This window comes from Saimiri boliviensis, chromosome 5 (assembly GCF_048565385.1).
Source record: "Saimiri boliviensis isolate mSaiBol1 chromosome 5, mSaiBol1.pri, whole genome shotgun sequence".
Taxonomy (NCBI): domain Eukaryota; kingdom Metazoa; phylum Chordata; class Mammalia; order Primates; family Cebidae; genus Saimiri; species Saimiri boliviensis.
Window position 1 is genome coordinate 87,810,691 of NC_133453.1, and position 25,350 is coordinate 87,836,040.

Sequence of the window (25,350 nt, forward strand, 5' to 3'; positions counted from 1 at the left end):
ATTTGAAAACATTATTCTGAGAAGCATCCAGAAATTTCACCCATCAAAGAAGTTGTGGTATATATAAGGGTTAAGAGTTCCTCCTGTGGGTGAATTATCCTTGTCCCTGACTAAATGCAATCCCTCTATTTGTGCACGAGATGCTATCTCCTCTCACCCACTGTGCTAAGTGTCCTCCATTTGCCTTTCCAGATCTGTTGTCTACCTCCTCCTTGCTCCGGTCCCTGGAGCTGATCTCTGTGCAGCATCAACCAGATTTCCTTGCATTCTGACTTCTGTTGGGATCAGACAATGGGAGGCACAAGAAGGACAGAGAAGGGTGGAGGAGTGAGGCCTTGGGATAGTTATCCTCAATCCTTGCCGACAGCCTTGGGTAGGCAGAAGCTCTTTTCCAGCTTTGGTTGCACAACCCTTTCCTGTGGCTAGAGCTCCCTGTCTTGATTTCATGTAAGTGCCCCTGATTTTGCTCCTTCATGGCCCTCCTGCTTGGTGAGCACTCTGCGATTCATCATTTCTTGAGTGCTTCTCTTAAGTCAGCCCATTCCTCTATTACAATCTCTCTAGGCTCCCCGTTTTCAGGGTATCATCTGCTTTTTTCTAGGGGCCTCACAACTATATGAACTCCAAGAAATGGCCCCAGCATCTCTCCCAGCTGAGTTCATTCATTTCCATCAAGAAAGCCTGCTTTCAGCCCACTTGTTCTTACAGCTACCACTTCCTTGTTAGCCAAGCCCACTGTCTCCAATACCTCGCCTCTCTCCTCTAGTTCACGCTTCACACACTTCAGCTGGGCCTTTACCTCCTCCCCACTGAAACTGCCCATCCAAGTCACTGATGATCAGGTCAGTAGTTCGAAATGTTCATAGGTTAAAGTAGACTCTAACCTATGTCTAAAATGTAGTTTGTTTATTACGTATATTAATTATCGTCTCTTTCTGTCCACCAGAACATAAGCTCCTCGAACCTAGGGATTTTTGTTCCTTCAGTTTTATGGTGTTTCTCAAGTGCCTGAAACAGTGCTTGGCACATGCGTTTTTGTTTAATTTAATTAGGTGGTAATCATTGCCTGTTTAGGGATGGAAAGGTGTGATACCTTTCCTTAATATCATAAGGCCAACACTCCTATAACTAAGGCAGGCTAACAAGAAAAAAGCATTGTAAATGTATTTAATCAAAATTTTATGTGACATGGGAGCCTTCAGAAATGAAGACCCAAAGACCCAAGGAAAACTGTGCTTTTATATTTAGTTTTGATGAAGAATAGACAGCCATGTAGAGATGTGATTGGACAAATTGTGTGACCTGATGGCAATAGACCAAGTGGGGAGGCCCAGCAAGGCCTGTCTGTCTAGATTTTTGTTGGCCTCTCTGTGTAGTATTCCTTCCTTCTGGGTCTGGGGCAGGACCCTTCTGGAATGAGGGTCTGTAAAGGAGAAGGAGAACTGAGTGACCTTTTTAGGTTTTGTGGCTTACTTTGCAGAGAGGGGTTTTAGTTTCTGTAACCAGACTTGAGAAAGAGGAATTCTGGTTCTAGTTGCTTTTTTTCCTTGGTTTAAGACAGGATCTCACTCTGTCTCCCGGAGTGGAGTTCAGTCACAAAACCATAGCTCCACTGCAGCCTCAAATTCCTGGGCTCAAGTGATCCTGTGGCCTCTGCCTCCCAAGTAGCTGGGACTACAAGCATGTAACACTGTGCCTAGATAATATTTTGATTTTTATTTATTTATTTATTTGTTTTTAGAGATGAGGTCTTGCTATGTCATCAGGCTGGTTTTGAACTCCTGAGCTTAAGAAGTCCTTCTGCCTCAGCCCCCAAAGTGATGGGATTACAGGGGTGAGCCACTGGCCGATGAATTCTGGTTTCTATGACTTGCTTGGGAAGAGGAAGGGGGCAAGAGGGAAGAGGAAGGAGAAGGTTGCAGAGAGCTTGCTTCTGAAGCCTTCCAATCTCCTTTGGTTAAAAGTACTCAGCATCCAAAAGTGTCATACTTTGGGGTATCACCTGAGCCGCAACACCCCTCATATGCAGAGTAACAACTATGTTTTTCTCCCTGAAAAGGTGAAGTGACAAAAAAATAACATACAGATGAATACATGTCATATCTTATAATGGGAATTTTTATCCTCTTAAATAAAAGTTATAGGAGTTCATTGGTTTGGACTTAGCTTCTACACCAGGCCCAACATACCAAACCAAAATGGAGTCACTCATGCTAAAGTTTCACAGCACCAACCCGAAATTAGTTGTTTATCTTACCTTCCAAGAAACCAAGAGACACAGATAGATAATAGCCAAACCCTTAAACAGACCAGTTTTAACTGGCATGATAAGAAGTTGCCTCTGCTTTAAACTTTATAAGAAAAGTAGCTTTGAAACAACCAGTCTGCTTTTTGTTTTCTGTTTCTATTCTCCTCAGCCATTTTATGTCAATAAAACGAATCTCCCCTGCTCGGCTCATCAGAACACTCATTCTATTATAAAAATGAGGTGTTGGCCGGGCATAGCGGCTCATGCCTGTAATCCAAGCACTTTGGAGGCCAAGGCGGGTGGATCACCTAAGGTCAGGAGTTCAAGACCAGCCTGACCAACATGGTGAAACCCCGTATTAAAAAAAAAAAAAAAATGAGATGTTGCCTAATTCTAAAATTGCAAATAGAAGCCAGTTAAGATCTCTAAACTAAATTTGTTGTAATTTTGTCTTTTGACAGTCCTAAACATAAATATGAGAACAGAGACCTCAGCAAAATCAACAAGTATAATAGCAAATAAATTTTAACATTTGATATATTTTAAAAAACTGTGAAAGTAAATGACAAACTAAAACTTAAATTGCAACATATGTGACAAACATGGGCATATATAATAATTTCTTACAAATCAATAGAGATTATGCCAGTTTTTAAAAATAGTGCAAAAAGCCATGGAAAAATAATTCACAAAAGAAATAGTGTTAACAAAAAATTATGTAACCATCAATCTCATGAATAAAGAAATGCAAATTCAAACTACAATGAGGCCTCATTTTTTGCCTATCAAACCAGAAAATTTTGTTTTAATTAACCTTTGATTCAGTAATTCTATTTCCCAGTCCCTGTCTTAAATAATTAGGGAGGTGCATAAATATGCGTGTTCAAGGATATTTATTGCAACAATATTTATGAAAACAACCTGAAATTCCAACAATAGAGACAGACTTAAATAATATATGAAACATTCATATCATATAATATTTTACAGCTATTTAAAGTCATATTTTTGTAGAATATACAATGATTTTAGAAAATGTTTATAAAGTCCAAGATGTAAAAAGTATGATATCAAACTGTACGTAGAGTAGGATTCCAAAGTTTCAAATAAAAATACATTAGGCACATATATACATATACCACAAATAGAAAAACGACTGAAAAAAAAAAATAGAAAAATGTTAACGCTTGTTATATCTATGCAGAGGGATTATGAGAGGTTTCATTTTCTCTTTTAAAGTTTCCCATATTTTCCAATTTTCCCCAAATTATGTATTGCTTTCACATTTAGAAAAATAATAAATAAATGTTAACAATAATAACAGTGAGATCAAAGGAGTTTCAAAAGATTCAGACATAAAAACTCTATTTTTTATCATTATTTTTCTTTTTTTTTATAAGTGACTAAATCTTCCAGTTAAAAAGTTTTTATTTCCAGTAGAAGTAGTACTTGTATTTTTTCCTTGACTGGATTTGGATACAGGATCCACTGCAATGTATTTGATTTGGAAACCTCCAGCTGTCACTGAAGCATCACTTAGAAACTTCAAGGTCATGACATTTCCTGTTGTGGGGAAGGAGGCAAAAGAACAAAGATGTTACTCTCCTTTGATTTGGCTGGAAATTCAAAGACATTTCGTTCTCACAGGAAAATATAAGAATACATGAAGAAGACTCCCAGAATTCAGAAGTCGATTCTCAAGCTGAAGAGTCTGTGGTTTCATTGCTACATGGAGCAGGGTAAGGGACTTTTGTATTTTTTTCCTTTGGTTTTCCAATCTATCCTCTGGGAAATTCTGTTGATTTATTTATTTCTGAGACAGAGTCTCACTCACTCTGTCGCCCAGGCTGGAGTGCTGTGGCATGATCTCGGCTTACTGCAACCTTCACCTCCTGGGCTCAAGTGATTCTCCTGCCTCAGCCTTCTAAGTATCTGGGATTACAGGCACGTACCACCACTCACGGCTGATTTTTTGTATTATTAGTAGAGACAGGGTTTCACCATGTTGGCCAGGCTGGTCAAACTCTTGACCTCAGGTGATCCACTGGCCTCAGCCCGCAAAGTGCTGGAATTACAGGCCTGAGCCACCGAATAGGCCTGTCTATTGTATTTAAAAGATACTCTTTGTAGAAGGAACATCCACTGAATTACAGGAGAATGGCAGGCAGGTCAGATCAGCGATGGGTGGATGAGTTATTTACTAAATTATGTCAGAGTAACAAGTTTCACATTTGTAAGAAAGGAAGCTATATTCCTACTTTACACAAAGTACCTAAACACATTTTACCTGCATATAAAGACCAAAATGTGCTAAACAACAAGGAAAAACTTTATTATAGAACATAAAATATAGGAATATTTATCTTTTTCAGGAGGCAAAGCCCTTCTTTTTGTTTGTTTGCTTTTGGAGACAGGATCTCACTCTATTTCCCAGGCTGGTCTCAAACTTCTGTGCTCAAGTGATCCTGCTACCTCGGCCTCCCTAAATGCTTGGGTCACAGGCATGAGCCACTACACTCAGTCTGGGGAAGACCTTCTTAATCCAGATCCCGAGTCCAAATTAATTACAAATACGCACACACACAGACACACACAGACACACACACACACACACACACACACACACACGCACACACAGAGCATATACATTCCTAATACTTGCTTTTATCTATTAACTCATTTAACCCCCACAACAATGCTGTGAGGTGAGGGGGATACTTTTTTTTCTTTTCTTTTTTTTTTTTAGAGACGGGGTTTCACTATGTTGGTCAGGCTGGTCTCTAATTCCTGATCCGCCCGCCCCGCCTCGGCCTCCCAAAGTGCTGGGATTACAGGTTTGAGCCACCACACCCAGCCAGGGTACTTTTAAAAATATTCATTTTACAGATAAGAAACTGAGGCACAGAGTGACTCAGTAGCTTGCCCAAAGCAACAGAACTAAATTGGCAGAGTCAGATTTGAGCACAGGCAGTCTGGTTTCTGAGTTCACGCTCTGATTCTCTGACTGCTATTTTCTCATATTTGGAAGATTTGCCTAAATATAAAAAGCATTTTTGTATGAGACAGACTGAGAGAAAATAGGGTTAATATCTCTAAAATACAAAGAGCTGCTGGAAATAAAAACGAGAAAGACAAAAGCGCCAAAAGGAATATGCAAGAAATATAAATCCATAGGCAATTCATAGGTGTTCAAAGGGCTAAAGGACATTTAAAAAGGTGTTCAAAAACAGTACCAAAAATTCAGTTTAGATTATTAATGTTACTTTTTTGCTCTTCTGTTGTGAGAGAATTCAGAGAACATTCAGCTGGTTAAAGTGCAAATTGGTTAGGTATGAGTTGACATGCCCGTATAAAAAAAAAAGAAAATGCAAATTGGGGGTCAGTTAGGTGAGGTGGTTTACACCTTATTCCCAGCACTTTGGGAGGCTAAGGCAGGAGGATACCTTGAATTCAGGACTTCGGGATCAGCCTAGGCAACATAGTAAGATCCCATCTCTACTAAAAATAAAAAATTTAGTCTTGTGTGAGAAAATTACTTGAGCCCAGGAGTTTGAGGCTGTAGTGAGCTGTGATGATGCCCCCTTGCACTCCAGCCTGGGTGACAGAATGAGCCCTGTCTCAAAAAAAAAAAAAGAAAGAAAAGTAAATTGGCACTGTAGGAATCTGTTTTTTTAAAAGTAGTACTACTGAATAAAGACAGAGGTTTTAAAATGTTCATTGAAACATTGAATAACAAAAGAAAAAATCAGAATCAAACACCTTCAGGATGTTAAATATTAGTATATGACACATTATGGTATATCCATACAGTGACCTATTAGGCAGGCATGAAAAAGAATTTGAGTGGTCAAGTATCATATTCTGATTTGGAAATATGTTCATAGTATCCATGTATGTAATGTTTACATAATAGAAAGACATTTGGAAGGATGGTGACTACAGAGTTATCAAATGCCTTTCTGGGATGGAGAGGTGAGGAGAGTAAGCACATCCTGACTTTTATATCTCTTATTAATATGGTAGGATTACGGATAGTTTTCCTTTCTTTCTTTCTTTTTTTTTTTTTTTGAGATGGAGTTTCGCTCTTGTTACCCAGGCTGGAGTGCAATGGCGCGATCTCGGCTCACCGCAACCTCCGCCTCCTGGGCTCAGGCAATTCTCCTGCCTCAGCTTCCTGAGTAGCTGGGATTACAGGCACGTGCCACCATGCCCAGCTAATTTTTTTTTTGTATCTTTAGTAGAGACGGGGTTTCACCATGTTGACCGGGATGGTCTCGATCTCTCGACCTCGTGATCCACCCGCCTCAGCCTCCCAAAGTGCTGGGATTACAGGCTTGAGCCACCCCGCCCGGCTAGTTTTCCTTTCTTTCTTATGGACAGCCTCCCTCCCTTCCCTCCCTCCCCCCGCTTCCTTTCTTCCTTCCTTTCTTTCTTCCTTCCTCCTCCCTCCTTCCCTCCCTTCTTTCCTTTCTTTCTTTTTTTTTTGAGACAGGATGTCACCCTGTCTCCCACGCTGGAGAGCAGTGGCATGATCATGGCTATCTACAGCCTCAACCTGCCTGGACTAAGGTGATCCTTCTACCTCAGCCTGGGACTGCAGGCTGGGACTACAGGTATCCATCAGGATGCCTGGTGGCTAACTGTATTTAAATTTTTTTTTTTTTTTTTGAGATGGAGTTTCACTCTTGTTACCCAGCCTGGAGTGCAATGGCATGATCTCGGCTCACCGCAACCTCTGCCTTCTGGGTTCAGGCAATTCTCCTGCCTCAGCCTCCTGAGTAGCTGGGATTACAGGCACACGCCACCACGCCCAGCTAATTTTTTGTATTTTTAGTAGAGACGGGGTTTCACCATGTTGACCAGGATGGTCTCGATCTCTTGACCTCGTGATCCACCCGCCTCGGCCTCCCAAAGTGCTGGAATTACAGGCTTGAGCCACTGCGCCCGGCCTAAAAATGTTTTTTGAGATAGAGTCTTACTCTGTTACCCAGGCTAGAGTGCACTAGAGCCATCTCAGCTAACTACAACCTCCACCTCCCAGGTTCAAGCGATTCTACTGCCTCAGCCTCCTGTAACTGGTATTACAGGCATGCACCACCACACCTGGCTAATTTTTTGTGTTTTTAGTAGAGTTGGGGTTTCACCATATTAGCCAGCCTGTCTTGAACTCCTGACCTCAAGTGATCCACCCACCTCAGCCTCTCGAAGTGCCAGGATTATAGGTGTGAGCCACCATGCCCGGCCAACTTTTGTATTTTTTTGTAGAGACAGTGTTTCATCATGTTGCCCAAGCTGGTCTCAACTCCTGAGACTCAAGTGATCCTCTCATCTCAGCCTCCCAAAGTGTTGGGATTACAGGCATGAGCTAGCATCCTTGGCTAATTTATTTATTTTCTATTTTTGTTTCATAATATATATATCCTGGATTGAGTAAGCATATATTTAAGAAGCAAACCAGATCAAAATGTTAATAGTATTATACTTGACAGGATTTTATATTAATTGTCTTATATCTTCTTTTTCTATACTTGGTATCAGTGTCCTCTTCCTGAATTTCTGCTAAATCTTTGGCTCTTTTGTTTAACTGTATTCTTTTCTGTTTCTTGATTTGTTTCTCCTTGAGTGATAAATTGAGTGGGCTCTTTTTTCTCCAGTTTCTTGAAGTTGTGCCAATAAAACCCCACCACTGATTTGATTACATTTGGAGTAAGTTGTCTATTTTAGAGGAAAAATGGAAAATGTAAAATTTCAGACTTCTCTTTTACTTCTTTAATAGAATTCTCATCCCCTAATTACCTCCTACAGCGCCAAGATGTTTCCTTTCAATTTTCTGTTAATATAAAATTCTTTTCTTTTTCTTTTCTTTCCTTTTTTTTTTTTTTTGAGACAGTCTTGCTCTGTCGCCCAGGCTAGAGTACAGATGCTGCAATCTCAGCTCACTGCAACCTCTGCCTCCTGGGTTCAAGCGATTCTCCTGCCTCAGCCTCCTGAGCAGCTAGGATTACAAGCGTGCACCACCATGCCTGGCTAATTTTTGTATTTTTGTATATTTATAAGAGACAGGGTTTCACCATGTTGGTCAGGCTGGTCTCAAACTCCTGACCTTATGATCTGCCCACCTTGGCCTCCCAAAGTGCTGGGATTATAGGCGTGAGCCACTATGTCTGGGCCTAAAATATATTTTCAAGAAAGGAATGAGAGAGATATATAAACTGTTTACTTTAATAGATTGTCCTTCTTAAGGGAGATTGTAACAGTAATGAACTAAGAGGGTTTAAGCATTAATCATTCAATAACAGAGCAGGATGTTCCATCTCTTACTGTTATGGTGAATAATTAGAATTGAGTCACTGAAAGGCTGGAGTGTGGGAGTAAATTAACTGGTAGTATCTGAGTACTTAGAAACTGCAACTCAATGTAGTTTTGTTGTTTATAGTTGCAGAAGTATTGTGATAATTGTATGACTTGGGAGAAAATAGAGCACATAAAAATGCCAACCACTGGTGCTGGTGATAAAAGCAAAATAAAGTATTGAATACATGTAAGAAAGAAAGTTTTTAACCAGAAAATAGCAGTATGGGATAAATTAAAGAGTGATATTGCATATTAAGATAAATTTATGCTACTATAGGGCATTTCTTGGTGTATAATTCTTGGAATAAAGTCACAGAAAATGCCGGGTGCGGTGGCTCAAGCCTGTAGTCCCAGCACTTTGGGAGGCAGAGGCTGGTGGATTACGAGGTCAAGAGATCAATACCATCCTGGTCAACATAGTGAAACCCCGTCTCTACTAAAAATACAAAAAATTAGCTGGGCATGGTGGCATATGCCTGTAATCCCAGCTACTCAGGAGGCTGAGGCAGGAGAATTGCCTGAACCCAGGGGGTGGAGGTTGCGGTGAGCCGAGATCACGCCATTGCACTCCAGCCTGGGTAACAAGAGCGAAACTCCGTCTCAAAAGAAAAAAAAAAAGTCACAGAAAATAATGGGGGGAATATTTGAAAAGTACTGCCTATTTTATCTAGTCTTCTAGTCTTTTCAGATTTACTGTGCATGATTAGCATATTAAAATATTCCGTCTTCCAATAAAGAAATCTGTTTAACATTGTTTAACCCAACGTTTTCCAAATTTATTTGACCTTAGAGCCCTCTTTTCATGTAACACCTATTTAAATCTCACAGAATTTTGTTATTCAAAACATTTTCTAGAGAATACTAAGATAAAAATGTAATGAATTTGATATAAGATTGTTTTAGTGACAAAGATTTTTATTGACATTATAAATTACTTTAACCCTTTATCAATGAAAACTTTCAGCCATTTTATTAGCACATTTATGGAAATCATAAGCTAAATCAATATTTATGGATTTGGAAATTGAAGACTCTCTCAGATACATTTTCCACAAAGAACAAGAGTCTACATTTTTTAGTGCAAGCAGTAGCGGCATAAATCTTTAAGTATAAGCAATTTTTTTTTTTTTTTTTTTTTTGCGTTTTACAAGCTAGCAAGCTACAGATCTGGTCTTAGTTCTTTCAACTTTGAAAAGTGAATAATAACTATTATTTACTATTTTACAGTGTCCCTTCACTTTCAGGGATACTGTAAAAAAAAATAGTTTTGGTCCTCAACTTAGAATCTTACCTGTACTGATGATGTCATCTGGAAGCTCATCTCCACAGTATCTGAAAGGGAATTTTTATAAAAAAGATGTGTCACACAAATGAATATTATACAGCTAGTAAAGTGGCTCTTACTGATAATTAAGCCTCTAAGTCAGGCATCCCCAAACTATGGCCCACAGGCCGCATGCGGCCCCCTGAGGCCATTTATCCGGCCCCCCGCTGCACTTCAGGAAGGGGCACCTCTTTCATTGGTGGTCAGTGAGAGGAGCACAGTATGTGGCGGCCCTCCAACAGTCTGAGGGACAGTGAACTGGCCCCCTGTGTAAAAAGTTTGGGGACACCTGCTCTAAGTAATAGCTCATTGTTTCATAATTTTTAAAATTTCTATTGTTATTTTACCTGGATTTGTAAGTTTGTTATTTGAAATAATCTTCTTACAATATTGATGATATTTTATTTTATTTTATTAAGACAGAGTCTCACTCTGTCACCTAGGCTGGAGTGCAGTAGTGCAATCTCAGCTCACTGTAACCTCTGCCTCCTGGGTTCAAGCAATTCTCCTGCCTCAGCCTCCTGAGTAACTGGGATTACAAGCATGCACCACCACACCTAGCTAATTTTTGTACTTTTAGTAGAGCATGTTTTCACCATGTTGGCCATGCTGCTCTTAGTGTGGACACCCGTCAGCATAGCGGACTGTAGCCCAGAACTACTGGACTCAAGTGCTCCTCCTGCCTCAGCTTCCGAAGGAGCTAGGACCACAGGTGTGCCCACCTGTACTTTATTCTTAATTCCCCCAACTCTATTTCATGGCGTCATTAAACTATCTTTATAAACTATTTTTTTTCTATAGCAGTAGTCTGTCAGCTAAAAAAGAAAACAAAATCAAAAATACTTTCCCTTCAAAAAGTATTCATTTTTGTAAGAAATGCCTTTAGTTTTCTTTGTATTTAAGTTACACATTCAAAATCAACATAAAAAGCAATTGAGTCTGTCATTTTTTTTTTTTTTTTTGAGACGGAGTTTCGCTTTTGTTACCCAGGCTGGAGTGCAATGGCACGATCTCGGCTCACCACAACCTCCGCCTCCTGGGTTCAGGCAATTCTCCTCCCTCAGCCTCCTGAGTAGCTGGGATTACAGGCACGCGCCACCATGCCCAGCTAATTTTTTGCGTTTTTAGTAGAGACGGGGTTTCACCTTGTTGACCAGGATGGTCTTGATCTCTCGACCTCATGATCCACCCGTCTCGGCCTCCCAAAGTGCTGGGATTACAGGCTTGAGCCACCGCGCCCGGCCGAGTCTGTCATTTTTAAATTGTCCCCACTACCATTTTTTTCCCATTAAATTACTGTCATGTATAATAGAGAATTGAAAACTGATAGTCTGTAGATAAATTGATAGTCTAAAATATAGGTTATTAGGTGGGGACCTGAATATATAAAATATCTAATTATACACTCTTTAATTTTGCAATATGTCATAAGACACTCAAAATTAAAAAATTCAAGGTATATTAACAAATTGGAGTATGATGAAAAAAGGTTGTGTTCTAGCATGTTGAAAAGCCAAAGGAAAAATATTAAAGAGAGAAAGGGTTAAACTTTGCTTATTTACCTTACATCCATAATGCTTAGCACAATGCTTTGTAGGAATAAGAAAGGCAACAATTACTGAATTTATAATCTTTTTTTGTTTTTGACAGAGTCTTGCTCTGTCACCCAGGCTGGAGTGCAGTGGTGTGATCTTGGCTCACTGCAACCTCCACCTCCTGGGTGCAACCATTTCTCCTGCCTCAGCTTCCTGAGTAACTGAGATTACAGGTGCCTGCCACCACGCCCAGCTAATTTTTGTATTTTTAGTAGAGACAGGGTTTCACCATGTTGGCCAGGCTGGTCTCAGATGATCTGCTCACCTTGGCCTCCCAAAGTGGTGTGGATTATAGTCGTGAGCCCCCATGCCCCGCCCTACAATCATTTTTAAGGTTGTAAGAAATTAGAACTTAAAAACCTGAACAATTTTTGCAATTCATATCTTTCTTTCCCCTATTGTCAGATCTTGAGGTGTTTATAAAATAGACTAACTAGTTGTTACAACTTAGCCATAATCAAAAGGCAGCTCTCACTACTTTAATAAGTATGTTGTAGCAGCCAGCTAAGAAAAATCTTTGTTGAAAAATGATGTGGTGCTTTAGGAGAGTAGAACTATTCCAAAATCAATATTATAGGGACAGTGGAGGAAAAATTAAAGAAGCATCAAACAAAATACTTGACATTCATTTAACTTCCTGTATGGGGAACCACACGTACCTTCCCACAAAGCCATGGACATCATCGTAACTGTCATATATTTCAACATAGTCAGCCAAGCAGCCTGGGTCATCTTCAAGGTCAAAATTTAAAAAACTTAGGTGAATACGCTGACCATACTTAAGTCTAATGTGCCAGTAACAGATTTGGTTATCTTCATACTCATTTGGGAAGCCTGGAGATTTAAAAATTCGCTTTGGATCTGTAAAGACACCACCACATTCCTTTGCTGAAATGAGAAGGAAATAAAAAAAACAAAAAACCCAAAGCATTAGGAAAAACATTATGTCCATTAAAAATGACATTTCTTAGCAATGTATTACTTTTTATGAAATATTAAATGGCTTAGCATCTATTGTATATTATGTATACTTTTAGCTAAAGAGTAAATGTATTTTTTCATCAGTAGTTACTAAATTCTCTAAAATGAACATGAACTCTTTTGAATTTATTTTTATTTTTATATTTTGAGACAAGATCTCTCTCTGTCACCCAGGCTGGAGTACAATGACCCAATCTTAGCTCATTGCAGCCTTGAATTCCTTGGCTCACGTGATCCTCCCACTTCAGCCTCCCAAGTAGCTGGGGTGACAGGCATGTGCCACCAAGCCCTGGTAATTTTGTTTTGTTTTGTTTTCTGTAGAAACAGTTCTTGCTATGCTGCTCAGGCTGGTATTGAACTCCTGACCTCAAGTAATCCTCCTGCCTCTGCCTCTGAAAATGCTGAAATTATAAACAGCAGCCACTGTACCCAGCCATGAATTTTTAAAAAATATAGTAAGAAATAAATAGCTGGGTGCAGTGATGCTTACCCTTAGTCCCAGATACTTGCGAGGCTAAGGTAGGAGAATCTCATGAGCCTAGGAGTTTGAGGCCAACCTGGGCAAAAAAAAATAAAAATAAAAATAAAGTTTAAAAATCTTTAAAAAAGTAATTAATTGTGCTTCTGTTTATACTTTTGCTTTATTTTATCTGTTTTTTTGAGACGGAGTTTCGCTCTTGTTGCCCAGGCTGGAGTGCAATGGCGTGATCTCGGCTCACCGCAACCTCCGCCTCCTGGGTTCAGGCAATTATCCTGCCTCAGCCTCCTGAGTAGCTGGGATTACAGGCATGTGCCACCATGCCCAGCTAATTTTTAGTATTTTTAGTAGAGACGGGGTTTCACCATGTTGACCAGGATGGTCTCAATCTCCTGACCTCGTGATCCACCCGCCTTGGCCTCCCAAAGTGCTGGGATTACAGGCATGAGCCACCGCGCCCGGCCCTATTTTGTCTCTTAAGGCATAACATGAACAAGTCTTTTGTGCACACACCTATGTGTTTTTATTTTTATTTTTATTTTTTGAGATGGAGTTTGGTTCTGGTTCTCTTGCCCAGGCTGGAGTACAGTAGCACAATCTTGGCTCACTGTAGTCTCCACAATTGTTCAAGCAATTCTCATGCCTCATCAGCCTCCCGAGTAGCTGGGATTACAGGCTTGAGCCACCACATCCAGCTAATTTTTATATTTTTAGTAGAGATACGTTCTTGCCATGTTGGCCAGGTTTGTCCTGAACTCCTGATCTCAGGTGATGGACCCATCTCAGCTTCCCAAAGTGCTAGTATTACAGGCATGAGCCATGGCACTCGTCCTATGTGTATGTATTTTGACAAATACATATACATTTATATTACAAATAGCCCTATTAAGATGGTAGGGACTTTGCCCTGCGGTGTCACTGTATGTCTTCAAGGCCACAAGCACTTAGAATAATGGATCCCATGAATTCTATTTGGAAAATCATTATACAATTTCAGGATTGAAAGAGACTGATTGCATTTTTCTAAAATCATTATGGTTTTTTTATTCCAATGTTTCAGTGAGCTGTTCCCCTAATGCTAGTTTAGGCAATCAAGTCTCGTTTCCTTCAAGTTAACCACATCCTAAATAATCAGCATACCACGAAATCCAAAAGTGAGCTAAATGCACTGAGAATTGGGTAAGAACAAGTCTCCCAGGATTCTGTACACATATTCCCAGAGTGAAAAGTATTCAGCCTTTGTGAGAAAAGAAAGCAACTTATAATAATTTATAATTTGGATTATATTCTTATGAAAGGGCAATGAAATACTGAAGGACTCTTTCTTTTTTTTTTTTTTTAAGATGGGGTTTCACCATGATGGCCAGGCTGGTCTTGAACTCCTGACCTAAGGTGATCCACCCACCTCAGCCTCCCAAAGTGCTAGGATTACAGGTGTGAGCCACCTCGCCCAGTTTGAAGGACCTTTTCATTAGCACTTCTTCAATGACCCTGGAGTTTAATCTGTGGAAATTATCCAATGGAAGCTCAGAGATCTTAAAAGTATCAAGTAAAAGAAGAATCAGGGAATATATTTGAAAAGAAGAGTTACTCTTGAGAGTGAAAGAAGAATGGTCTGCATAAATATGTTTAAGAAAATGTAAGAGAGGGAGGAAAGGAAGATACATATTATGGACATAACTAAATATAGGACTAAATAAGCTTAAAGCATGTCAAAGTGATTTGAAAGTTAAAGTTATATAAATGCACTGTTAAGTATTCCTATTTTACCTCAGTTAAGACTAGTTGTAGCTCTAGGCAAAAATCTTTCTTCCTGGACTATACATAGTTTTGAGATATGGGTTAGTTGCAGACCTGAGAAATTGCTAATATCACTAATAGATTTTGTAATAATACACTAGAACCTCACTATGTAACTTCCCTACAGTGTTATGGAATTTCTTATAGGGTAAATCCAAATGGGACATATCTGAGGATATTTATAATCCTAAGTGCCAGGGAGACTTTGTAACATACTGTAATTTTTTTTTTTTTTTTTTTTTTTTTTGAGACGGAGTTTCGCTCTTGTTACCCAGGCTGGAGTGCAAAGGCACGATCTCGGCTCACCGCAACCTCCGCCTCCTGGGTTCAGGCAATTCTCCTGCCTCAGCCTCCTGAGTAGCTGGGATTACAGGCATGTGCCACCATGCCCAGCTAATTTTTTGTATTTTTAGTAGAGACGGGGTTTCACCACGTTGACCAGGATGGTCTCAATCTGTTGACCTCGCGATCCACCCGCTTCGGCCTCCCAAAGTGCTGGGATTACACGCTCGAGCCACTGCGCCCGGCCACTGTAATATTTTATAACAACGTTGGGATGGGCACAGTGCCTCACGCCTGTAATCCCAGCACTTTGGGAGGCTGAGGTGGGCAGATCACTTGAGGTCAGGAGTTCAAGACCAGCCTGGCCAACATGGTAAAACCCCATCTCTACTAAAAATAGCAAAATCAGCTGGGCATAGTACCTGCCTCTAATCCCAGCTACTCGGGAGGCTGAGGCAGGAGAATCACTTGAACTGGGAGGCAGAGGTTGCAGTGAGCCATGATTATGCCGTCACACTTCAGCCTGGGCAATAGAAGGAGATTTAATCTAAAAAAAAATACAGGCCGGGCGCGGTGGCTCAAGCCTGTAATCCCAGCACTTTGGGAGGCCGAGGCGGGTGGATCACAAGGTCAAGAGATCGAGACCATCCTGGTCAACAGATCGAGACCATCCTGGTCAACATGGTGAAACCCCGTCTCTACTAAAAATACTAAAAATTAGCTGGGCATGGTGGCGTGTGCCTGTAATCCCAGCTACTCAGGAGGCTGAGGCAGGAGAATTGCCTGAACCCAGGAGGCGGAGGTTGCGGTGAGCCGAGATCACGCCATTGCACTCCAGCCTGGGCAACAAGAGCGAAACTCCGTCTCAAAAAAAAAAAAAAATACAAAAAGCCCCATTGTCCTGAGGGAAATAGATCCAAAAAGAACAGCCTACTTTTTCTCTGAGAACATGACCTAAGAATCATTCTTTATAATAATTATGAATTAGTTTTCTCATTAAGTATTTTCTAGTTGCAAGCAACCATGAAAAAAATATGAATAAAAATATACTGGGCTGGGCGTGGTGGCTGATGCCTTTAATCCCAGCACTTTGGGAGGCTGAGACGGGTGGATCACAAGGTCAAGAGATCGAGACCATCCTGGTCAACATGGTGAAACCCTGTCTCTACTAAAAATACAAAAATTAGCTGGGCATGGTGGTGCATGCTTGTAGTTCCAGCTAATTGGGAGGCTGAGGCAGAAGAATTGCTTGAACCCAGGAGGTGGAGGTTGCAGTGAGCCGAGAGCGCACCATTGCACTCCAGCCTGGGTAACAAGCGAAACTCTGTCTCAAAAAGAAAAAATAATAATAATAATAATTATATATATATATGCACACATGCTGTATAATGTTAACTAGTATGTACAATATATAACTGTTAAACCATGGAATGAGAGTTGCTTAGTTTGGAAGTATAAGCATATATACACAAAAAGAAATTAGAGAATTTGTTTACTTTGTCTCTCTTCCCCGTTCTATCGAAAGGACAATTTTTAATAGTTAACATTTGGTAGCACCGCTTTATTGTTTTAGCTAATTCACTGTGACAAGTTTTTAATCTGCTTTTTAAATTTTCTTTTTCTTTATGGGTGGGAAGTTCCCTGGTACAGAGAAGGTCTGAATTCTCAGTCCCACCTGCCTAATCATTATTGACTCTCTGATATTGGGTTACTTAACTTCTGTAAGTTTCAATTTCCTGATTTCCAAAATAGATACAACAATAGCTCCTTGAAGAATTATTGTGAATATTAAGTGAAAGTGTAGATGAAGGAACATAACTCAGTGTCTGGCATAGTATAAGCACTTTCTGAATTGCAGTTATTAGTAGTAATTATCATTACCAAATTCAATTATTTCTGGAAGAGTAGCCATTTCTTTTTTAACAACCTCTTAGTAGCATGGAACTGTTTTTGCAAAACATAAAGTTATTATTTTTAACACACCATGTGGGTTGTAGCAATAGGCATCCCATCTTTCACTCCTATTGAGACGGACTCCATAATCAATAATGCCAGTTTTTCCAAATCCACAGTTGGGCCCTGGCTTCACAATGGGATATCCAACTCTGCCCTTAGCCATCCATCCAGCAGCACAGACATGAAATCCTGCAAGAAGAAAAAGAGTTATGGACTAAACTGGTAAACTGTCTTGGCTAAGCAAAAGTCATCTTAGCAAAGGTAACCACTTCCAACAGTAAGTTTCTCAACTGCTCAAATCCAGTTCGTGTAAAGGGAGAACATTGTTTTCTAAATTAGAAAAAGCTTGAATACACATGAAATGTAACTTCTGATTTTTACTGGAAAACTACTTCTTACTTGAAAAAAATGCAAATGGACTACAAATTATTGTGGATATGAAGCTAATCTAAGTTCAGAGCTAGCTTCTTTTCACAAATGACTTACTGATGCTAAGAAATAATTTCTGAACTTACCAATTTTAAACAAAACATTTTCAAGTGGTAATTTAATTTCTATTTCAGGATCATTGAAAATATTTGTAATATTTATTTATTTATTGAGATGGAATGTCACTCAGTCACCCAGGCTGGAGTGCAGTGTTACCCTCTCAGCTCACTGCAACGTCTACCTCCTGGGTTCAAGCAATTCTCCTGCCTCAGCCACCTGAATAGCTGGGATTACAGGCATGCACCGTCACGCCTGGCTAATTTTTGTATTTTCAGTAGAGATGGGGTTTCCCCATGTTGGCCAGGCTGGTCTTGAATCCCTGACCTCAGGTAATCCGCCCACCTCGACCTCCCAAAGTGCTAGGATTACAGGCATGAGCCACCAAACCCAGTCTATTTATTTATTTAGAGACACAGTCTTGCTCTGTCATCCAGGCTGGAGTGGAGTGGCATGAACAGAACTCACTGCAGCCTCCACCTCCTGGGCTCAAGCAATCCTGTCACCTCAGCCTTTAGAGTAGTGACCACGGGTGCACACCACGACACTTGGCTAAGTTTTTGATTTTTTTTTGTAGAGATGAGGTCTCACTATGTTGCCTAGGATGGCCTTGAACTCCTCCTACATCAAGCATTCCTCCTGCGTCAGCCTTCTAAAGTGCTGGGGTTACAGGCATGAACCACTGCACCGGACCAGATATTAGTAATGTTTTAAAAGATTTGAATAAGGATAAATTCTCTCATACATTTCAAACAAAGGCTCAGCCCTATTTCCCTCGCTCAGCCTCAGAGGCTGTTTTAATATCTGTCAATGCCACCCAAGAGCAATTTTTCTAGAGGTCCAGAATGGCCAGTAAAGACTATGGGCTTTGTATCTACCATTCCAGTTACTTTGCCCCATGCTGTCTGTGATTATAGACCAGCAGTCATCTGGGGAGACTTGGGGGCATTTGAGAAAACCCTTACTTTTTTTTTCTTGAGTAATGTATCAGTTTTGCCCAACATCATCCCATTAGCAAAGGAGTTCTGAATAGGGATGGCCCATTCTCCCCAAACGCCAGAAGAGATGGTAGCAATCCACTTTTCTATAAATAAGTACATAACACCAGTTGATTGCTGGGATTTTCTCCAGGTCTTCTGATACCATTTCCTCAGTTTCTTTCTGCTTCTCACAACCTGCCTGTCCTTTTCCTTATAGCTTTTGATTCTGAAGTATGAATACATTCTCCCACTTAATGTAAAAAATTGGGGAAAAAGCCATTAAATTCAATATTTCTCCTAACAAGTAAATTTCCTTGTAAGACTCAATATAGTACTATGGCATCATTTAACAGCCTCCATACTCAGAAGTCAAAAAGAGATAAAACAATACTAAAAATGAATAGCAATGGCATTGAAATTAATGAGAAATTTAAATGATATTGAAATAATGAGGTTTTCATTTTCTTTTGATTTTTATTTTATTAGATCACACTGAGTTAAGACCCCAGATAAGTTGCTGGTACTAGAAACTTTCTGCCAACTCTAGGCAGATGGATAGGGGAAGTCAGAGAGCAAAGATGTCCTAGGGGCTTAGTGATGTAACAGAAGGGGGTTGGAGAAAGAAGTCTTGGTAAGGTCTAGGAAAGGTGAATTTTTTTTCCTCCAAGGATAAAAAAGAAGAAAAATCATTGTGAAATCAATTACCAATTTTTCTGGCTGCCTCTAGCTGCTTGTAAGTTGCAAGACGGCCACCTTCAAATTCACACACTGCCTTAGCTTCTGCGTAGGTGAGCTTGTACTTCCCAGACCGTGCTTCTCTGTGGTACACACCTGCTGCTCGTTCTGTAAAATTACAGGATGTCATAAAAGCAGTTATTTCTTCTTATGGAACAGGGGATATTTTGTGGCCTCAGCTGGAAGATTACATCAGCTACTGTTCCTGCCAAAGGGCTTTCTGGGTTGGCTGTCTTGGGTGGCTAAGTTTTCATTGTTAGAAGCTTTGGGGAAAGAGATGAATGGGAGGGAATTTTAGGGGAATTTGGGGCTATAAACAGAAACTTGAGGCTAAATTGTATTTTTGATCTGATAGCCTGAAATAAAGTTTTTATTTATTTTATTTTATTTTTGAGACGGAGTCTTACTCTGTCACCCAGGCTGGCTCACTGCAATCTCTTTCCTTCTGGGTTAAAGTGATTCTCCTGTCTCAGCCTCCCCCCATAGCTAGGATTACAGGAATGTGCCACCATGCTCGGCTAATTTTTGTATTTTTGGTAGAGATGAGGTTTCACCATGTTGGCCAGGCTGGTCTCAAACTCCTGACTTCAAGTGGTCCATCTGCCTCGGCCTCCCAAAGTGCTAGTATTACAGGTGTGAGCCACCGCACCCCGCCTAAAATAAAGTTTTTATACAACATTGTATTGTGACACTATCCGCAGGTGATAAAGTTTTGGCTTTCTTTTAGATTTAAGCTATATAAAAACTTGCAAAGGTAAGTAATAGGGGGAAAAAAATGAGTTGAAGTCCAAAGAAACCAGGTAAGATGGATCCGTTATGTAGGTTCACATGATGGAGAAAAATAAGCTAAAATATCCAACTGAAGAAAATGACTAATGCAATATAGTTAAGAATTTAGTAAACAAATAAAAACTGAGGAAAGATCTGAAGGGATCCAAAGCAAATACTAGAGAAGGAAAAGAAAAATAGATTCAAACACAGCAGAGAAAAAACTGGACACACCTAACTACCAGTTAATGCCCAAATTTTTTATCTGATTTGTCTTTTTTAGTTCACAAATTTTTCCCAACATATTTTAGGCAGTGTTAAGTCATACATGAGTTGTCTTCCAATATATTACTGTTTAAATGGATTGTTTTGAGTTTGGAGTGCCTCCTACCATAGAAACAACGTGAAAAGATTCCCAGGACAATAGTCATAACATTAGCTCTGTAGTTAGTTCTAATAGTTCTATATAGTCTGACATTATGGTTAAGTCTTTGTATCCTGATCTGTGCAATCAGCCACCATTAGGACCACTTTCAATGAGAACATATGTTTCTTGGCATCAATAAATGAATCCAGGGGAATTAGAAATATAGTTCTTGGTTTTCCACCCCAAGCTGAAGTTGACACTGACATAGTTCAATAGGAGATGTTGCTTGGCCTTTTCTGTTTTTCTGAACTCCAAGGATCCTGGGTTTATACATTACGTAGTAAATCTCGTTACTCATGCATAGAGGACCTCAGTCAATCTGATGGTCGAGGTCATAGAATACCAGGAACATCAAGGAGTCAAGTTGTTTCTCCATTGAAAGGTACCTGCTGTCCAGTGTCCTTCACATGCAAAGCCTCATTAAACTTTCAGTTTTCAATTTGGTTATTTTGAGCATTAAACCACAGGGTATTTTGCTAGGTGCTGTGGGTCAGGTTCTATTCTCAAGGAACTTGGACACTAATGAGTATTTTGAATTTCTTTATCTTGAAATAGAAGAACACCAAGGCTTTTTGGTAGAGATGGGAGGCATGTTTAACTTATTTATGTATTGTAACAGAGATTGTTGTTAATTATTAAAAATGTTAAAATTCTATTTCCTAAGAATATAGATTAAAAGACCTGTATTTGAAAAAAAAATTGTAGAAATTAGTTTAATGTATACAAAGTTTTCTCAAACTGATTTTCTTTATATTTTATTTCAAAATTGAAATGTAATATTTATAGAAAAAATTAATGGAGTGTTGGTTGGGCACGGGGGCTCATGCCTGTCATCCCAGCCCTTTGGGAGGCTGAAGCGGGTGGATCACCTGAGGTCAGAAGTTCGAGACCAGCCTGGCCAGCATTGTGAAACTCCGTCTCTACTACACATACAAAAAATTAGCCAGGCATGGTGGTGCACACCTGTAGTCCCAACTACTTGGGAGGCTGAGGCAGGAGAATTGCTTCAACCAGGGAGGCAGGGTTGCAGTGAGCTGAGATCATGCAACTGCACCCCAGCCTGGGCGATAGAGTGAGACTCCATCTCAAAAAAAAAAATTAACAGATTAAAAAAATAATAATTTTAAATTTTCCTCCCAGTAATTTTTCATTTAAAAAAATCTTTAATTTAGATTCAGGGGTACGTGTGAAGGTTTGTTACAAAGGTAAACTCACTTCACAGGGGTTTGTTGTACAGATTATTTCATCACCCAGGAGTTAAACTCAGCACCCAATAGTTATCTTTTCTGTTCTTCTCCTTCCTCCCACCCTCAGAAATTTTTCTTAAACTTTTGGTACCTACTGATACTTGTCTAGTAATAATGTAATAACAGAAATAGCAAAAAATTTTTGTTATAATTTTTTGATTTAATTTATTAAATATTAATATTCCACATTGTCCTCTAACAGCACCAAACTTCCCAGTGTCTTGCCATATGAACAAATAGAGAACTCTTGGAGTATGTATCTGATAATTTTAAACAAGGTGTTTTATTAAAAATATTTCTCAATTCAGAATTTTGAGCTATTGAGATGGACCTTTGTATAATAAATCCTAATTTTACCTTTCAGAAGAAATAATATTTTATTAATTTATCTAGTTAATAGTCATTTATTAAAACTGAAAATTTGTGTATCTGATAAATCTTTTCTCCTTTTAGTGAGTGGCAACAGTAGAAATTGACTGTGGTTTCCACTTTTGTTTCTATCCTGGAGTTGTATAACCTGATGAGCCTCAGTTTCCTCATTTGTCAAACAGGAATAATGGTAGCTTCTGGACCATGGGAAGAGCCCAAGATATGTTACTTTTCCCTTCTTTCTTTCTTTTCTTTTCTTTTCTTTTTTTTTTTTTTTGAGACAGGATCTCATTTTGTCACCCAGGCTGGAGTGCTTTGGTGAGGTCATGGCTCACTGAAACCTCTGCTTCTTGGGCTCAAGTGATCTTCTCACTTCGGCCTCCCAAGTGGCTAGGATTACAGGCATGCACCACCACACTCAGTTAATTCTATTTTTTTGTAGAGATAGAGTTTCTCCATATTGTCCAGGCTGGTCTTTTTCATTCCTGGGTTCAAGCAATCTGCCCACCTCAGCCTCCCATAGTTTTAGGATTACAGGTGTGAACCACCACCACATCCTGCCTTCCTTTCCAGATTCAACAATAAAAATAATTGCTTATCTGTGCATTTTTGATTCTCATAATCCATGTAAAATGATAGTAATCTTTTGTCCTTAACTATTGTTTGTTTTTGTTTTGTTTAAATTATTATTTTAAAAATTAGATGATACCAGAATTAAAACAAGCCTTAGGGATCCTTTAATTCTACCTTATCATTTTATCAGATTGGAACCACACCCAGAGAATTTAAAGTAAACTTGTCCCACCAATGTGGCCCAACACAAATTCATAAACTTTCTTTTTTTTTTTTTCTTTTTCTTTTATCACATCAAAGGACACTTCAGTGCTACATAAACTTTCTTAAAGCATTATAAGTTGCCTAAGACAATTATTATTCTTCCAGTAGCCCAGGGAAGGCAAAAGATGGGACACCCTAAATTTTAAGTGTCCTGTTCTTGATAGTTGCTAACGGATTTACGCCTTCTAATCCAACTATCTTTCCTTCCTAAATTGTTTCTAATATTATATTGATCCAACCATCTGTAAACATCTGTGCTAAGCTGACTGGTCAATTATTTGCCCTAGATTGAAGCAATTGGCAATTATCCTGACACCCAGATTTGTAGCTTATATTAACAGACTTTTGAATTTGCTTCTCTTTACCTCTGGGGCAGAAGTTCTATTGTCCAGGTTTGTATTTTTGTAACATACAATGAGACATTAAAGAACAACTCCAAATTACTTGATTATTAGAGAGTTTGATAACATTTCAAAGTTTATCTGCACAGATTTAATTCTTACTAGCTTTACGACATTTAAAAAAAGATCCTGACAAATATGAGCGTATTTTCTACATTTGATTGTATACAAAAAAAATAAAGAGATTGGCTCATTCCTCTACTAAATTTATATCCTGTCTTGGCCAAATGGATCACAATGAAATTAGTTCACTGGCCAAGCTGAAAAAAATAGGCGGCAAGGCTGTGCACTACAAATTAATGAAATCCTCATGGCTGTAGTTATTACCAGAGAGAAACATGCCAAAAGGGAAAATATTCTACAAGTGTGCTGTTTGGCAAGCATAAAACCAAAATCTAGGTTAATTTTTCTGTCTCTTTATTTCTTTATTCTATGCAAGAATCTGTCAGTTTTTCCCCAAGAAATTTCTTTTTTGCTATTAAACACAATAATGAATGTAGAGCAATATCAATTTGTATCATGAGAATTAAAGCAGTGTTTAGCATACTATAATATAAGGGGTGTTTGGAGTTTTCTGCATTTTCCCTTTCTGATCTATTGTTTATCTTAACTGTTTGGCCTATGTCATTCCTTATATTTAACAAAACAAAATAGCAAAAGAAACTTTCCTTGTCTGACAAAAGGTTCAGAAAAGTATGTATGGATAGTACAAACAGAAAGAATCAAAGTGGTGAGAATGCATTCAGAAGGAGAAACATTTCTTACTTTTTTCTGTATTGCAAGCTGGCTTTGTCAAAATAGTAAAATATGTTTGGAAAAAACTACATACAGACTACAGCTCAGAATACACAAAGCAATTATTATAACATTTTTGTATACTCCAGTTTACCTGTTATGATTCTGAAATCTGATTGCAAATGCAATGACGTAAAAACAAAAGACTATATTGGTGTTTCCACTTGGTTAAAGAAATACTCCTCATTGTGCTACTAGATCTGGTTTGAAAAGTTTAAAAGTATATTTTCATATTGAATATAAATATTAATGGCTATTTTCTACTGAACAATTCACTTTATAAAATGCTATTTTTAAATTTTAGAGGACAAGAGCACTTAAAAAAAAAAGACATATGTATTCCAAAGGCTATCTTTCCTAAGCATTTTCTTTGAGAACATCAGCCTTGTACTGAATAGAAAAAGTTACTGCTTTAATTTCCTTCTCCATGATTTAAATAATTGGCATGCTCAACAAGAGGTTCATGAGTGAAGTTTCTTACCAAGCCATATGGAGTTATGAAAAATTCCATCCTTGAATCCCCATCCTTGAGCCTCTTCCCATAGCAAGGCAAATAAGTAAATTAAGATGATCATATCGCTAGTTGCAGTGAAGTAACAGCCTGTTAGGGGCTGCTTACAGTAAATTCTCAGAGCAGAGGCTGAAATGTGACTGAAACATCTGGTTTCCACATCTTTTAAATAGTTTTTTTCAACTGTGAGGTCAGCAACTACTCTCCAATGGCATTTTCCACTATAGAGTTACACAATTATCTCAGTGTCTGAGGCAAATCCTCTGACTCATTTGCATTGGCAACCAAAACTAAGAAAATAGAATGATTATCTATGTTTTAAATTAACTAAGAACGGAGTTCATTTATTGTCAGTCACAAACACGTTTCTGTTAGAAAGTTTGTGTAACTTAGTGCAGATTTAGCAGTGACTAAAAGTCAAGCTTTAGTAAGAATTTCAAGATAAATCCTAAATGTCATATTTGCCATGTCAATTATGGGATATGGGGTTAAACACTAATCTATTATTGGTAATGTTGAACTGGCTTTTCCTAAACACTGTCAAGCCTGTATAAAAATTTTAAAACATAAGTGTGCACAATTTGGTGAATCCTAATTTTTCTCCAATGATTTATGACTTCCTTATTCTCTGTTTGCTCTTCTTCTGGGGTGGGGTCTTTTGCAGTATTTGGTTGTTATGTACAGCAGTGAAATAAATGCATCAGCTCCCAGAAAAGTAGTTCAATTGCAGAGTGTCAGGACGTTCCAGCAGCTTTGGGATGTCCTATTATAACACA

At 38.9% G+C, this 25,350-nt stretch overlaps 1 protein-coding gene across 2 annotated transcripts; it reads right to left on the reverse strand.

Annotated features, from left to right (window-relative positions):
- Nucleotides 1-1,805: 1,805 nt before the first annotated feature.
- TNFAIP6 (TNF alpha induced protein 6) lies at nt 1,806-24,716 on the reverse strand. Of its 2 annotated transcripts, XM_074399705.1 has the most exons (7): nt 24,545-24,715; nt 19,190-19,327; nt 17,046-17,207; nt 12,181-12,409; nt 9,894-9,934; nt 3,698-3,811; nt 1,806-2,051 (listed from the first exon to the last, which is right to left on the reverse strand). In XM_074399705.1, the coding sequence occupies exons 1-7, from the start codon at nt 24,636-24,638 to the stop codon at nt 2,038-2,040; spliced, it is 792 nt and encodes a 263-aa protein (XP_074255806.1). In that variant the 5' UTR covers nt 24,639-24,715; the 3' UTR covers nt 1,806-2,037. The 2 variants fall into 2 exon arrangements, with proteins under 2 accessions (XP_074255806.1, XP_039325517.1); XM_039469583.2 differs by lacking the exon at nt 1,806-2,051 and having other exon boundaries at nt 3,569-3,811; nt 24,545-24,716.
- Nucleotides 24,717-25,350: the final 634 nt, after the last annotated feature.

Excerpts from the sequence above, each read along its gene's own strand:
- TNFAIP6 (XM_039469583.2), bottom strand. The coding sequence starts at position 24,638 with ATGATCATCTTAATTTACTTATTTGCCTTGCTATGGGAAGAGGCTCAA. Across the intron at positions 12,410-17,045 it reads CTATTGCTACAACCCACATG|CAAAGGAATGTGGTGGTGTC; the intron begins GTGTGTTAAAAA and ends TTCTCATTTCAG. Across the intron at positions 3,812-9,893 it reads AGATGACATCATCAGTACAG|GAAATGTCATGACCTTGAAG; the intron begins GTAAGATTCTAA and ends TCCCCACAACAG.